Genomic DNA, 16,097 nt, shown 5'->3' with positions numbered 1-16,097 from the left:
ACACCAATATTTAGGTTTAAGCTGTCAGAAATCAGCTTGAAATTGTGATTACATATTTTGCAAACAGAATGGATGGATGGATTGGTGCCTAGTATTTCCTCTATTGTGTACTTTGATGTCATTTTGAATAGTGTGCCAAGATCTATAACCAACCCTTCCACCCCACCAAATTACAGGAAAAACTTCTGGAAGTATTTCATTAATCATTTTTGTCAAGACTACAGATGAAAGGAGCCATTTGTATTTTATGACAGTTGGTAATTAAACATTTACAGTACGGTGCCAATATTTAATACACAATGTAGAAGGAGCAAACTGAACAGAAGGTAAATCTGGCAGAGTTTAGCATAGAGTGATGCTGTGGGAATGTGCATGTGTGATCAGAACTGTAACACTGCAGAGCAAGTGGCATTGCAATAAAATGTTGTAGCAGCAAACTGCTTTTCCAGCTGTGTTAGACTTCCTTCCCTCTTCCCTGGAACAGAAACAAGAAAAAATATTTTACCCTTGAAATGACTTGGAGAAACCAGATGAGACTTTGGGAGTTAAGATCACTGGCTGCTTTTGCAAGGCAATAAAGCTGTATAGAATAAATGAGTCCCAAGGAGTTTCTTTTGGTTTTATGACTGCCTGCTTTGGTTTTCCCCTCCATCTCACCAAGTATTTTGTAAAAACCTTCTATGTCTTATTTAGGTTGCCTTTTCTGTTTTCATTTCTGCTGGAAAGCAAGGCAGTATTCATTGCAAGAGTCTATTTTTGTGTCATTTCTTGTCCCTCTAATACCATGTACACATGTAAAGGTAAATACTGTTTAAATAGCTCTTGCTCCTGTTGAAGTGATCAGAAATGTTCCGACTTTTTCATAAGGATTAGACTGCATCTCCACAAATTGTCTGTGCCATCACAAACAAGATTCATCTGAATAAATGTCAGTGCACAATGTGCATGTCCACATCTGAGCTGTGTACACTGACGTTATACTCCATGGAGGCAGAGCTACAGGGACAACAATCTGCTAAAAGAGACAATCAAGACAGATCAAGTGCACCACATCCTAAAAGCATCTTTCTTTTTTTTTTCCTCTTTATTTTTGAGCCCGGATCTGGCTAACTCAGCTGCAGATATGTATGTTTTTCGTATGTTTAAAGCTAGGGGAGACAAGTCCCAGCCAAGCACTCCTCAGGCTTATTCCCAGGCTGTGTGACTTTTCTTGTAGTACTTGTTCTGTCCTCACAAAGCACATACTATACAGAATAACCTCTCTTCTTCTTCTGCACCATTATCAGGGCGTCCCATGACAGGCCATTTCCTTACATCTACGTTGGTCAAAGGGAAAGGTGAACTAAGAGTATAGGCTGCCCAGAGAGGTGGTAGATGACCCATCCCAGGAAACATTCAAGGTCAGGTTAGACGGGGCTCTGAGGAACCCAATCTAGTTGAAGATGTCCCTGCTCACTGCAGGGGGCTTGGACTAGATGACCTTTAAAGGTCCCTTCCAACCCAAACTATTCTATGATTCCATATTGGGTCTCTGCAGTACAGCTGAGGGTATTCTCTGATCCGTGTGAGCAGACAAAAATAATTACATGCAGCATAAGGTTCAGCTTGCAGTCAGTGGAAGTGTCATGGACTCTGGATGAAGCTGATGATTGGTGCCATGATTTCTTTTTTGTGCAAGCAGTAGAGTTGTTTGAGAAATGATCGTGTGGCAACAAGCGTGAAATTAAAGTGTCTGAGTGAGCTTGCATTCATGCACAATACTCTGTGCAAACATATTTAAGTAGATGCCATCTACTGAATAAGCAGGCTTCTCTCAAAAACAGCTTAGTAAAGCATTGACAAAGACACCCAGCAGCCAGCCAGATCAGACTGCAAATGTTTGGTAGAATCCGGCTGTTAATTAAATTCTATGTGCAGGAAACTCCCCCCATTTTTAATACAGTCGCTGATGAACTTCTTACACTCTAAAAGCTGTGGATCTCTCATTCTATAAACTTTTCATTCTATAAACCCAGACTTCTCGGTGGCTATGTGTGCATTAGCAGGCAGTGCAGCCCAACAGGAGGGGCTCTGCAAAGCAGAGCGGTCGGCGATGCAGACCTGACATCCACACAAGGCACATTTGGGGAAGTTTAATTTCAGATTTGCTCTCACCTGTTCCTGTGGTCTGCAGGCCCAAGGCTGGGTGGATGGCATTAAGTGCTCCCTTGGAGCACATCTTCTGGTTTTGTATCATCCAAAAAGAATCTGATTTGGGTGCCACAATATGAACAAAAATGCAGTAGGGCTGTAAGATTGAGGCATTAACTTCAAAAATGCCTTCCCAGCCTAAATTCAGGTGCTAGTGTAGTTGCATTCTAGATGGTTGATATTGTGCAAGATCACCCACAATAACTCGTCTTGCTCAAAACAACTGTAATCATGGAAAAAAAGCAAATGTGCAATTGCTTTTTTTCCAAATGTTTTTCCAATTGGAAAATTTTACCTGGAAAATCTTAATAAATTACTGGCCCTGCTTCCAAGAACTCCATGGCTCTAATCTTTATTACCTAATACATCATGGATCCTGCAAGCATTTACTTATGAGTAGTACCATTAATTTCTGCAGGATTACTCAAGTAAACAAAACCTTCCATTTCTTTCCAGGATCAAGATCCAGATCAAGATCCAAGAACATAATGCATTTTGATTGGAACAGAACAATAGGTGTTTCCAGAAATTATGTGAAAAGTTATCTACTTTGGTCCTTCCCAAGTGAAACGAATATTAAGAAAGAAAAAAAAAAAGGGTCATTATAAGAACGGATAGGCATGAAATAGTTTATTCTGGGCAATGAAATCTGTCCTTTCATGACTAGAGAAACTCTGCTTCTTTGCTTGATCCTATGATTATTTCAGTCTATGCCCAAATTAAGCAAGTAGACCAACACCATGCTCATGACAGATGTAAAATCTTTACCTTAGTACATTTGTAAACTGCTCTGTTGTTGATAGGAACACCATGTCATTTCATGGAGCGATAAAAATCTGTATTTTATGAAAAAATTGTGAAAAAAATTACATGTAATGTGAAACCAAATTTTAAAATAGATTCAATTACAAAGAACTTTGCTTTGTAGAAGATAGAATGGGAACAATACAATAAAAATAGATTATTACAAATAAAATGGTTTTCACTTCCAAAAGCCTAACTTATTTGGTTTAAAAAGTTGAAATGAAATTTGCTTACGGATGGTAACCCTTAAAAATAAAAGCACAATAGGACAGAACAAACATGCATTTATTATCAAAATGTGGATGTACAAGTTGTAAAATACCATAAATGTTTGGAATTATGGGTACTGTTTAAAAAAAAAAAAGGCTTTCATGTTAGCAATACTTTGGATAAAGTATGTTTCTTTCTGTGCAAGATGGTTCTCATCCAGAATAGATCCATAAAAACAAAGACACATGTAACTTCTTCACATTTTATAACACCTATCGATCTGAGCAAATTCTTAACATTTTTAGCTCTCCTTACTAAGCTGCTTTTCAACTCTGGCTCAGTCAGCCTATTGTTACAAATAAAAAGTTCCTTCTTTGTCATGGCTATCATACACTACTAATGTGTCTGATCCTGCATCCACTAAAGTCACGAGCAAAACTTTGACTTGGCCAGGGTCACATCTTTTACTATAAAGCAGAATGCATGAAGTTAAAGAACAATGGGAATACATTCACGCCGCAACTTTTCCAATGGGCTTCAGGTATTTAAATGAAATTATTCAGTGTTTGGCCTATTTGACACTACATTCATGTATTTACATCATATACATCTGTTATAAACTCAACAGCAGGTGATGAGAAATGGCTGTGTCCAGCAGTTTCACAAAATTCCAAACTGGACCATTTTAATTAACAGAGAGGGGAATGTAAAGCCTTCAACACAAAGCTGGCCCCAATGTAACTTTGTCTCTTGCAAGTAGCCAGAACCGTGGCAATCTTTGAGAGGCTGCCTAATGAATTGTTTCAAGTTTTCTTCCAGGATTTTGAAAAGGAAAGTCACACTTACTTATAAAACTGTATGTTGTTGCTGATGGTAATTTTTCCAGTGGCAGAGTCAAAAGAAGAGCAGGGTCGTACGTGGAAAGTCTCAGCCGGTGTGCTCTGTGGGTTTGTCCTTGGCTGGGGATCCTGCTTTGGAGGAGTCAGACATCCCGGAGTCCGAGGGGTGAAGATGAAGGCATGCACAGAGAGGACTTTTCCTCGCCCTGCCAGAGTGGAAGCGTGTACGGGGCCGTAGCTTACTAGCTGCTGCAGCCTCTTGTGCAGCCGTGTCCCAGTAAATTGTTGTTACGTCCATCTTGGAGTTTCTCGTGGCTCTGAAGGGATGCTCTGCTGTCCATGCTGGAAGTCTGTCCACTTTGATCCTGCTGTCTTCTTAATCTGCCAAAGGTTAAAAACATTGATATAGCTATCATGTGCAGACAACTGTATCAGAATGACAGCCATTGCCTGTCCTGTGGATAGCCCATACACCTGTGTATAAAACAGATTCCTGCACCATTTGATCTCTATTAACTCCTTGAGCTTTATAGCTGCCATTTCTTCTAAACACTGATGATTGCTTCCTCCTAAATATGTGCAGCTGGGTCTTGGTCAAACCCTGCTCCCATTAAAGCCTATCATAAATAGCCAGCAGAAGAGAGTGCTTTCTCTGGCTTTAGCACCTCTGCTCAGACTGTAACTTGACAAAACCTCCAGGTAGCTTGAGGCTGATGAGAGTTGTTGACTGGGCACACAACAGCAGTAAGCAGCTGCTCCCCTCTGCTCTCCTACAAAATTATCAGTAACCTCCATCAGTACAAGAGAACAAAATATGAGATGAAAGTATGTTCAGTATTCCTCTTGTTATTACTTCATATATTGTCAAAGCCTCCTACGTGGTTTCAAGGAACATCAACAAAAAAATCCTACATTGTTTAAAGACTGCAAAGTTATCTTCTTTTGACATCATTTTCTAGAAAACAGCAACAGCCCTAGCAGCACTTGCAGTCCCCACCAATCATTTTATTATCAAGCTTCTCAGCATCTCTGTTCAACACTGGTATCAACTTCTGTGATTTTACTGATTCATGTGATACTCAGTGTTTTCCTCTAAACACAGACAGAATGTAAGTACTTTCAAGAAAGGTGTAAAGATTCATGGGGAAGCTATGAGGTAGAAACCAATTTAAAAAAAAAAAACCAAACATGAACAGCTGCTGTTTTGGAGGAATTTTTCTGTCTGTTTTCTCAAAATAAGAAGCAGCTGTTGTTGTATTCCCGAAAAAAGGCACCAAGAGTTGGCACTTGTCTTGAGACACTATGGAAGAAGCTCTTTGTAACAGTGATTATAAGTGATATATATGTTATAGTCCAAAAAAACTTTGCAATAACATTTAAAAAATACATGTAAAAAATACTCAGTAATGGAAAAACGTGCAAAATTGAAATGTAAATGGTCAGTTTAAAAGGATAAAATACTTCCAGGTGGCATAAAGACTATAGAGACACCGTACTGAAGACTCAGAAGAGAATGTGAAAGGACATGAAAATTCTGTCAGAGCTCAACAGGGGAATAAAGGAGACTATTTAAAGTACTAATAATGAAAACACTGTCCAAATAGGTTAAGTTTAAAAGAGCACAAACACTGCCACATTAAATAAAAAACTGTAAGGCAGACTGAAAAAAACCAGATTAGAGGAACAAATGGCTAAAAGCATTTACCCTAATGGTGATTTTTTCAAGTGCACCAGAAATAACGATGGCTACTGGTGACTACAGACCAGTGGATGACTGAGATATTAGAGGATAGCACAAGAAATATGAGTCCCTAGCTGAAAAGCCAATGAATTATTTTCACCGATGTTCATGACAAATGAGCTTAGGGACATTCCTTTCTTCATGAGAAATTTGTCCATCATCTCCAGTCAAACCATCAGTCAAACAGCTTTAGAACCAGTCATTCAAATGAATGTTGACAAAGTGTCAAGACAGTGGATTTTCTCCCAAGGGCTCAAAGAAAATTGAAATATATACTTTCTGCCCAGCTGAATGGAGTATGTAACTTACTGTTGAAACTGCCTTGGCACCAAGGAATGGAACACAGCAAATGTGATGGGTTTGGGTTTGTTTTTTGTTTTGGGTTTTTTTGTTGTTGTTGTTATTAAGGGCTTAAAAAATGATCTGGGGGACTACCAAGAGAGTAATTGAATGAGACAAAGTCTTGAAACACCTTAGGGTCTGAGATACCGGTCCTTACAAGAGTAAGGTATTTGTAGGCATCAAGAGAAAAGGCCACAGTGCTTGGAAAATCATGGTGCAAACTGTGGGTTGCAAACCTGTGCAAACTACTAAATAGAGGAGTGAGAGAAATTTTGGCTCTGTGGAGATCTGAGGAATCATGGCATCCTCAGGAACAGTGTGGCCAGCAGGAGCAGGGAGGTGGTTGTTCCCCTGTACTCGGCACTGGTGAGGCCGCACCTCGAGTACTGTGTTCAGTTTTGGGCCCCTCACTACAGGAAAGACATTGAGCTGCTGGAGCGTGTCCAGAGAAGGGCAACCAAGTTGGTGAGGGGCCTGGAGCACAAGTCTTATGAGGAGCGGCTGAGGGATCTGGGGTTGTTCAGTCTAGAAAAGAGGAGGCTGAGGGGAGACCTTATCGCTCTCTACAACTACCTGAAAGGGGGTTGTAGTGAGGTGGCTGCTGGTCTCTTCTGTCAGGTGTCTGGAGATAGGACAAGAGGAAATGGCCTCAAGTTGAAGCAAGGGAGATTTAGGTTAGATATTAGGAAAAATTTTTTTACTGAGAGGGTTGTCAAACATTGGAATGGGCTGCCCAGGGAAGTGGTTGATTCACCATCCCTGGAGGTATTCAAAAAGCGAGTGGACAGGGTACTCCAGAGCATGGTTTAGTGGGCATGGTTAATGGTTGGACTTGATGATCTTGAAGGTCTTTTCCAACTAGAATGATTCTATGATTCTATGATTGGTCTAAGACATGCAAGTGCTTTTCTGCCTGAATTTGTTTAATATTTATTTGGTTCATAAAATGTTGAAAAAGAAGGCATTTACTGTACTGCTAAAATTAATGGGGAAATAAGAAGTCTCTCAATAACAGCATAAAGCTGTTAAAGGAAAAAACCAATTTTTTTTTTTTTTTTGAAAACCACTCAAACTGGCACAAAAGCAGCATGTAAGGAGGACAGCCGAAAAAGGAGAGCGTAATGAAGCTCATGCTGAGTTCAAAAGATACCACTGACCAGCCTCGAACTTCCCACTCTCTACAGAGGTGGTTTCTATTATTGATTTATTTCCATTTATTTTCTTTTATCCTGTTCCTACTCCCCAGGTCTATTATTGAAGCATAATTAGATTATGGGGGTTTGGAAATGCTAAGGAAATACATTGTTTTAGCAGTGCCTCATTGTATTCCCTTTTCAGACATTTTCTGTTTCTGTATCTAGATTCACTACCCATATTTACAAACTATCAAAGTAAGCAATAGGTTATTAACCTGATGATGTAGTAAAAATTTAACTTATTTAACCATTTAATAATTTATCAATCACTTTATTCAGTGATTCAAACTACATTAAAGACTTCACTATAAGGGGTTATTATGGGCATGCTAACACCTACTTACCAGTGTGCCCTGGGGACTGGGGAATTGGACTAAGAATGAGGAGAGGCAGATTCTGTTTCTACCTCTGTCACCCTTTGGGCAAATTACAGCCCTTTTCTGTGCCTCAGCTTCTCTCTTGACAAATAGAGAAAATGTAGAGGAGTGAAGCTGAGGAGGAATTATATTTGTCCAGATATCTCACGTGGTTTGGAGCTCAAGTCATAAATCTGAGATGGATAAGTTGTGGCTAAGAAATATAAACAAAAAGAACATTGAAGCCATGCCTGGAGTGATGAAACCTTGTGTTCTTATCAAACCTGTGCCTGCAGGAGATTTTACTGGATAAACTGGTGACAGAGCACGTTATAGGCTTGTACTTGCAGCTCTCGATTAGGCAAAGGATGCAATGAGCAGGAACGTGCCAAGCAACGCAGGACTTTGTAGTTGCACATCAGATGTTGAGGCAGCTGTTGCCAAGAATGATGGAAGCTGAGAGCTTTGTGCCTCTAAGTACTGCTCTGTGCCTCACAGGCCTGAATGAAATGGGGAATTACAGTCTGGTGTCTGTGATGATTAAGAAAAGAAGGTGGCATATATAATCAAGCAAAATGTAATTACACTGCATATGTAATTATGCATATATGCATTATTGAATATATAAAAATACAAAAGTAAAGAGAGCGGACTGGCTAAAAGCTAGCATAGAAAATAAAATACTGAAGCAAAAAAGACTGTTACAACTATGGCAGGCCAGAATGAAAACCACAAACATCTAATGAAACCCAGTAGCAAACTTAGGGACCACCAGGGAAGAGCTTAAAACTCAGCTTTGTTCACTAGATGAAGAATACTGAAAGTTTGTCTTTAGGCTGCTTAGTAGGATAAATTCAATGAAAACTTCTCTGCTAGGCAGAGAATGGATTAGAGCAGCCCTGCAGAGAAGGACTTGGGCATGTTGGTTGATGAGAAGTTCAACACAACCCAGCAATAGCTCAGAAAGCCAACTGTATCCTGGGCTGCATCAAAAGAACCATGACCAGCAGGTCGAGGGAGGTGATTCTCCCCCTCTACTCTGCTCTCATGAGACCCCACCTGGAGTACTGCATTCAGCTCTGGGGCCTCCAGCAGAAGAATGACATGGACCTGTTGGAGCGAGTCCAGAGGAGGGCCACGAAGATGATCAGAAGGCTGGAGCACCTCTCCTGTGAAGACAGGCTGAGAGAGTTGGGGTTGTTCAGCCTGAAGAAGAGAAGGCTCCGGGGAGACCTTATAGTAGCCTTCCAGTACCTAAAGGGGGCCTACAGGAAAGCTGGGGAGGGACTTTTTACAAGGGCATGTAGTGATAGGACAAGGAGTAATGGCTTTAAACTGAAAGAGGATAGATTCAGATTAGATGGAAGGAAGAAGTTCTTGACTGTGAGGTTGGTGAGGCACTGGAAGAGGTTGCCCAGAGAAGTTGTGGATGCCCCATCCCTGGAAGTGTTCAAGGCCAGGTTGGATGGGGCTTTGAGCAACGTGGTCTAGTGGAAGGTGTCCCTGCCCATGGCAGGGGGGTTGGAACTGGATGATCTTTAATGTCTTTTCCAACCCAAACCATCCTATGATTCTATGAAAAAAGATGAAAAGTTGCAGGTTCAACATAACTGTCGAAATTTCAGATTTGCTGAGACTAAGGGCTCCTCTGAAACCACTGCAACTTCAGCAAAAATAAAATAAGGCTATTGGTCTGTGTTTCAGTCTAGCTCCAAACTGCAGATAAGCTCAGGTCAAGACCTAAACAAATCTCACCACAGCAGCTGTGTATGAACAAGCAGTCTCTTCAGTTAAAATGTTGGACAGTTGCAGAAGTGAAATTTATCTCGTTTGTGCATTCTTGATTCCTTGGTGCCAGAGCTGGAGCACTTTTTCATCAGATGTTCTCAGCTTTTGAAAAACTTGGGTACCTCGACACAGTTCCTGTAATCATGGCAAAATAAATGTAGTCTGGGCTGTTCTGTTTAAAAATGGCACTAGTGCAATAAATAATTTGTAGAAAACTGCTTTCCAGTGAATGACTTATCTTGCCTTTAAGCTGATGCAGCTACAGGCTGTGATAACTTGATAAAGGGAGAATGAATGGCTTGATGGGGACTTAGCTGTGGATCTGAACCAGGTAGCTGTTCCTGTGCTGAATACTATTGACTGAGAATAAATGGTAAAATGGCCAGCTGCAGATGAAAAAAGTGAACAAGTGGTTCTAGTGGATAGTCATATGGAAAAAAAAAAGCCTTCAGGGAAAAGAGGTTGAAAATGAGTTTGAGCAGTGTCTGTTACATTTATTCCATGACAATTCTGTACAAATACATAAGTACTCTCAGAGGCAGTTATTCTGGGAATTAAGAGTGGTTCTGCTGAACCAACAAAGAGCTGTAAGCTGAGTTTTCCTTCCCTTCACCATTGATCCATGCAATATTGATAGTGCGTGACACTTGAGTGTGGAACAACCTCCTCTCCAGCAGTGAGGAAGAAAGAGGCTGTACCAAGCACTACAGGAACGCATCAAGAAAAGTAACTGAGCCTTCAGTCAAGTCTTGGGCTTCATCAGTATTTCTGGTAAAGAGAAAGTGTCTGTGTGAGCTATGGAAAGGTTTTTAAGATTCTTATTATCTTGATACTCAGATATTACAGTAGAGCTCCTGCAGTACCGATTTCCAGTGCTGCATCTTGAATATGAGACTCCCACATGTACCAGGTCCTACAGGAAACTCTTTTTATTACAGAAAATTTGCAAGTGAGTTTGCCAATGTAGCAAACCTGGTGTCCTGGGTGTGGAGGAAAGAGAATGGTCTGAGTGGGCTGTGGCTTTGCTTTACCATTTCTAGATTTAACATTTTACCTTGGTGTATTGATATTTCAAAAACTGCTGAAGAAAACAGATGCTTTTGGTTTGGGGAAATGGTGGGCATAATAATACGAGCTTTAGAAACTGTGGTTTTATTGTAGGAAAAATGTTCTATTAATGGAAGCTTTTACACCTCTTGAAAGAAGCCCTGAGGAGTAGATAAATCTGTGGAACATTTATCCCAGTTACTCTTCACAAGGGAAGGGGTCTGAGGTCAGAACAGACGAGGCATGTCTATGCTAGCTTTTCAAACTCATGAATCCTGGGGGACAGCTTGCTAAATAGTTAGAAACCCACCTCAGTTTTATGATTTAGCAGCTACATAGAAGTAATGCTGATGTCTTGTCCAGATGGCCTTGCTAGAAGGCTAATTCTGAACATGTCCAAATCAGGAGAAAAAAAATAACTGATCTGTCATGGGGAATGACTGTGCTCAGAAAGGAACTATTATTTCAGCTATATGTCTCTGTGTGTGTCCCTGTGATTTGTCTACTGGAACACAGATACAAAAGTTACAAGGGGGATTTCAGAAAAACAGTAAAGACTCTTATGTCCAAATCCTGTATTTTTAGAATATCAGTTGGTAAATACAGACTCTTTGGAAGATAGTATTCCTTCAAAATGAAACACTAAAACCTTTTTGTTCTCAATAGAAAATATCTAGCAATGAAATTTTGTAAAGGAGTTAGAAGTCAGAAAGTGACAGACATAGGCATTGTTTTGTTAGATATTGGTCATAGAAAAGTGAAATGTGGAAGTTATGCCGTATAACTTAAATTGCTGGATATTCTGGAGTTGCAAAAATTCCAGCCAAATTGAAAATAATTTTTACAGAGTGGTATAATGCTGTAGAGGTGGACTCCATAAAGTAAGAGGACTGCTACTGTAGCAATATCTCACAGGGATACTTCCAGAGCTGGGAGTACCCAGCATGTCTAGCCAAGATAGTAGCTAGTTGTAGATAGCTAAGGCTGGACTGAGATATCTTGGCACTGAGGGCAGGTAAGGTGTCGGTTTGGTGCCCACTGCTATTGCCCACTATTTGTTTTTCATTTTAGTTTTTATTCAGTGTCGTAATGATCCATCATAATTTGTATACAAACACAAGCAAAAAATGCCTGGGTGAACTAATCAGACGTGGTCAATATGACTGCTTCCTCAAGGTGGTGATGCTTTAACTCTTCCCACCCCACCACTGCCTGTCCCTGAACATAGCTAATCTGTCTTGATGATAACTAAGCACTGTTTTATCAAAAGGTCCAGAATTTGCTTTCTAAAGAAATGGAGATGGTTAGTGGCTATTTGTACCCCTCATCAGAACTGGACTCCCTGATCAGTTACACACAAACCAAAGATGAAACTCTCAACCCAAACAATTTGGTAAATTTGTGGCACTCTAGAGCTCCACGAACTATATCCCCACCCATTCTCTTTATTTCCAGCCAAAAGGTGTAAAAAGAAAGACTTAATGGTACTTTGGAGTCTAACTGTTGCAATAAGATTTGCCTATTTCCTCCTTGTGGAACAAGTACAGAGTATATCCATGTGTTCCTCACATTTTGGAGTGGTTTTATGCAGAGAAACCTGTTCTGAGAAAAAACAGAAGGATTTGGACTGTGAAGACTCAAAAGGACTCACACTGTCAACTCAAAGTGCAGCGTCACCCTTGGTATTGTTAACCTCGAGTGTGACAGAAAGTAAAAACAGAAGGCTGCTGGCTAGCTTGAACTTTACATATTGGTATAACCATCGTGAGAAGACATATGTTTTCATTTACCTCTCCAACCTAAATAACGAGTGCTCAGTGGTAAGTAGGTGGTAGAGAGCTGAAAGCTAACAATGGTGGTCATGCCAGCTCATTTTCTGGATTAGCTCACCCAGCAGCCCCAAAAAGACTCTGTGCCCTTGGTTTGACACTGAATAAAAATGTTCATGGCACCCACAATCTTTCATGCTTTAGCCAGAAAAACAGAATCACTTCACCAAGCTCATGCAAAACCTTATCTTTTGTAAAATCCCTTATTTAAGCTTTATAGGAGCTCATGCACATCAGTAAAAGTGCACATACTAGAAAATCGGGGCAATTTTTTGGCAGTAATATGTAGGTTCTGCAGTGTGCACACAACTTTTCAAAAATAATGAGTTATATGCATGTGCATCTCATACTCCACTTTGAAAACTTTCCCCATTATTTTTCTGCCATCATTTTAACATCAATTGCAGGCAATGATTGTAGAAATATTGATAACTGAGCATGATTTCTGGGACAATAAGCAGCTTGGCTGGTCATCTAGCTACCACTGTGGGGAATAAGAATGGAGTTTGATATATGGACACTTTATTTTCTGCCTGCATTTTTAAAGGTTTCTCTTATAAATTGGTTCTTGCTGTGTTCTATTTTTGTATAAATTGAAGAAGCTGGAAGTATTTTACAATTGTAAATGGGTGTTACTCTTTCTCTTATATTTCCATTATTCTGCTTACTAGTTCTCATCTGCCAGGTTTTCATTCAACTACGTTTTTTTAGTGAAAAGGTAAAATAAAGAAGCAGAAAGAAATGAACAAAGCATCCTGATCAGGTTATTTTTAACTGAACAGGTGTATTTGGGAAGAGTATTTTTTCTTTTCAAAAGAAAATAGCCACCAAATATTTCAGAAAGGAGTGAAAATTCCTGTATTTGCTTTCTTTTTTAAAAAGTTAACAAAAATAAGCTGATGAGTTGATTGGAAGTTCAGGAAATTTCCTTATTTTACACTTCCATCCATAAAGAAAACACTAACCTTTGCTCAGTGTAAATCTTAAGGAAACATGCTAACAAAAAAGAACAAATATGATACTCCTAGACTGTCCACATCCTGTTAGTGTGAGCTGTAGATCCCATCTTGCCCTTTCATGCTCAGATTTGCTTCCCAAGGAAACCAGGCTGCAGGGTGAGGAGTTGGCATATGGTTAGGACATGTGAACAGAGGTGGGTCTCTGGCCAAATTCTGAGAACTTCCCCAATTTGAAACTGACTTCATAGCAACATATATCAGAACTAATTGATATAATAATGCTGCATAAGATTAAGTTACCTGGTAACCTGAACATCTGCCAAATTATTCATCCACTTCTCATTCCCCAGCGGGACCCAGGAGGGCTCTCATGACGGACAGCAAATAGAGCGCTGCATGGCAATGTCATTTCTGTATTTTAGGCATCCGTTACATTTGCACCAGAAGGTAAAATGGTGCAGGAATTGATGCCTGGAAGCGAAGTGACACAGTTTGGCTTACATCCTTATGGCTAAGTTCTCTAATCTTCAAAACAGAGCTGTTGTATTCCAGCTGCCTATTAGGCAGCCTTTGGTCTATGCTAACCTCTGAAACATGAAGGGAATTGCTTCAGAGAGTGATTTTGGCCTGGGAAGAATTATGCCAGGGACTGTGCTAACAACTGAGTAGTGTGGAAGACTGCCTATATTCTGCCTTTAAAAAATAGGCAGAAAACAACAATGAAGGTAGAAAATGCAGGATGAGAAAAAAAGGAGTAGAAATGGAAGGAGGAGAGTTAAGCACCTGAAAAATGAGGAAGAATCCCAACTGTGGAGATCTAATTAATTTAACTAACTAATTATATAGCTAATTAAAACTATCTCAAAAGGCAGCTGCATATAGCTAATGTTCTTTTTTATTAAAAAACCCTCTTTACACCTAACAGAGAAGCAGTAACCATGGCAGACTTAATAGTGGGCTTTGCCTTTCTTTAGCTTGTGCACAGGGTGATCTCAGTAGTGCTTTCAGGAAAACAGAAATCACTGAAAAGTGTATGAATTTTCTAAACATTTTCAAGTAAACAAGGCAGGCACAATCTTGCTCTGTGCCAGAGGAAGCTTGAGGCAGACCAGTGCAGACTTAAGGACCGACCGGAGCAGAGTCAACACTCATCACTCAGCAATGTCAGCGCTGCGTCACACAACTCCAAACTGAAAATCAGAGTCTGTAAACTCAGATAATTTCCCCTCACTCTAGAGTTTGTGTAGACAACCAACATGTGCAGAGCAGCTTTAAATGAAACACAATGCTATTGTGTGTTTGTGTAATAACAGGTATGTATTTTGGGAGACCTGAGTCCAAGTAGTAACCTCATCAAATCACTAGCAAGAGTGGATGTCATGAGTCTTTAGCTCTTCCTTGATAACATTCACACTTAAAACTTGCTTGTTCTTGGCCTCCTGCCCCCATGGCTAGGCACATATGGCTCAAGTGCAGTTGCCCCACAAGTGGTGTTTGGTGCCGTACGAGGTGCCCTTGACTTCCTGACACTCAGAGAGAGCAGGCAGACCCAACAGCAGACCAGAGGTGACCTGTGCCTATGGGACTGGCAGCTAGGCATTTCGTTTTGCAGAAATGAACTGAGCCCATGACTGTGGGATGGATTTTATGCCAGCTTACTGTAGACAACTGAAAGATTAGTTCAGGCTCTCTCCACAGCATAAATAGAGGCACTAACACAGATTAATTAGTTCCAGTCTAAGTTATCTAATATATGTGTCACAGATCAACCTTGGGAGATACAAGTCTGTCCTCACTGACTACTAAAGGAGCTTAAACTAAAGAAATGGTTTTTAAATTGAGTAGTTTAAAGGAATATAGTTTTGTTGCATCTCCAGTAAAATAGAGACATCTTTCCTCTCTGAACCACAGATTCAAGCCCCTTCCTGTTTAGCAGCTGTATAAGCTCACCACACACTGCACTGCTTAACAGAGCCAATTTGCTTCTGGATTAGAGCTAATTTACACCCACACTGTTCAGGCGAGCAGAAATTGAATAGTCCCATCAGCCTGGAACATAGCACACGCCGACAAACACTGCCAAGAGCTGGGTAATGAAGTCACCGAGGAGCACAGGGGTGCAATTGCCTGTTCATCCATGCAGACGTGCCTGTAGCATATTTGGGCTCTGGGTCTGCCAGCAATGGCTTTTCTGCATGACTTGGGCTGTGTCTTGAAAAATACTTTGTCATCTAATTCCCAATTGTTTCAGGTACCTTTGAAAATCTTGCGTACACCCTTTGGGGTTGGAGTTGTTCTGTGTCTAACCAATATTTAACTCAGTCTGTCTTTGACCCAAAACATGTACTTTTGGTACTGACTGCTTCGATAGAAACAGTCATAACCTCAGGTCTGTTTTCCTAATGCACTGTGACGTATGTGTTTTGATAGCTCAGTAGATTACCATGTAATCATTCAAATAACTCTGTTTTAACTCCATTTAAATTTAAATGACTGAGGCACAGGCTAAAAGTTACATTTTATTACAGCTGAATGTGAAAAGTAAAATTTTGGAGGAAGTATCCCCGTGTAGCACAGATGTCTTCTTGTACCACTGACACTCATGACATTTACTCCCACCCGTTCCAAAAATCCTTGGGGAAATATGCTTATACCATGGGTAATTGATTCAGGTTGATAGTTCCTGCTGAGTAATTACACTCACTAAATGCCTGTGAATATAATTTTCTATCCACCAGCAATTTATAATCAAGCATAATGGGTTCAGGTGCACATACAGCGTGAGTGACATGTGAA

At 40.3% G+C, this 16,097-nt stretch overlaps 1 protein-coding gene across 5 annotated transcripts in view; it reads right to left on the bottom strand.

The window, feature by feature from the left end:
* Positions 1-236: 236 nt before the first annotated feature.
* Positions 237-16,097, bottom strand: part of STK32B (serine/threonine kinase 32B) — a 189,328-nt gene continuing 173,467 nt past the window's right edge. For 4 of the 5 annotated variants that reach the window (XM_052780495.1, XM_052780499.1, XM_052780497.1 and 1 more), the window contains one exon: positions 3,176-4,424. In XM_052780495.1, the coding sequence (XP_052636455.1) occupies positions 4,286-4,424 (139 nt within the window). In that variant the 3' untranslated portion in view covers positions 3,176-4,285. Of the gene's footprint in view, positions 476-3,175; positions 4,425-16,097 lie in introns of those variants that run through there. The other variant, XR_008234171.1, reaches the window with a different exon arrangement.

Source organism: Harpia harpyja, chromosome 2 (assembly GCF_026419915.1).
Source record: "Harpia harpyja isolate bHarHar1 chromosome 2, bHarHar1 primary haplotype, whole genome shotgun sequence".
NCBI classification, from domain to species: Eukaryota; Metazoa; Chordata; class Aves; order Accipitriformes; family Accipitridae; genus Harpia; species Harpia harpyja.
This window is presented reverse-complemented; position numbering and strand designations above follow the sequence as displayed.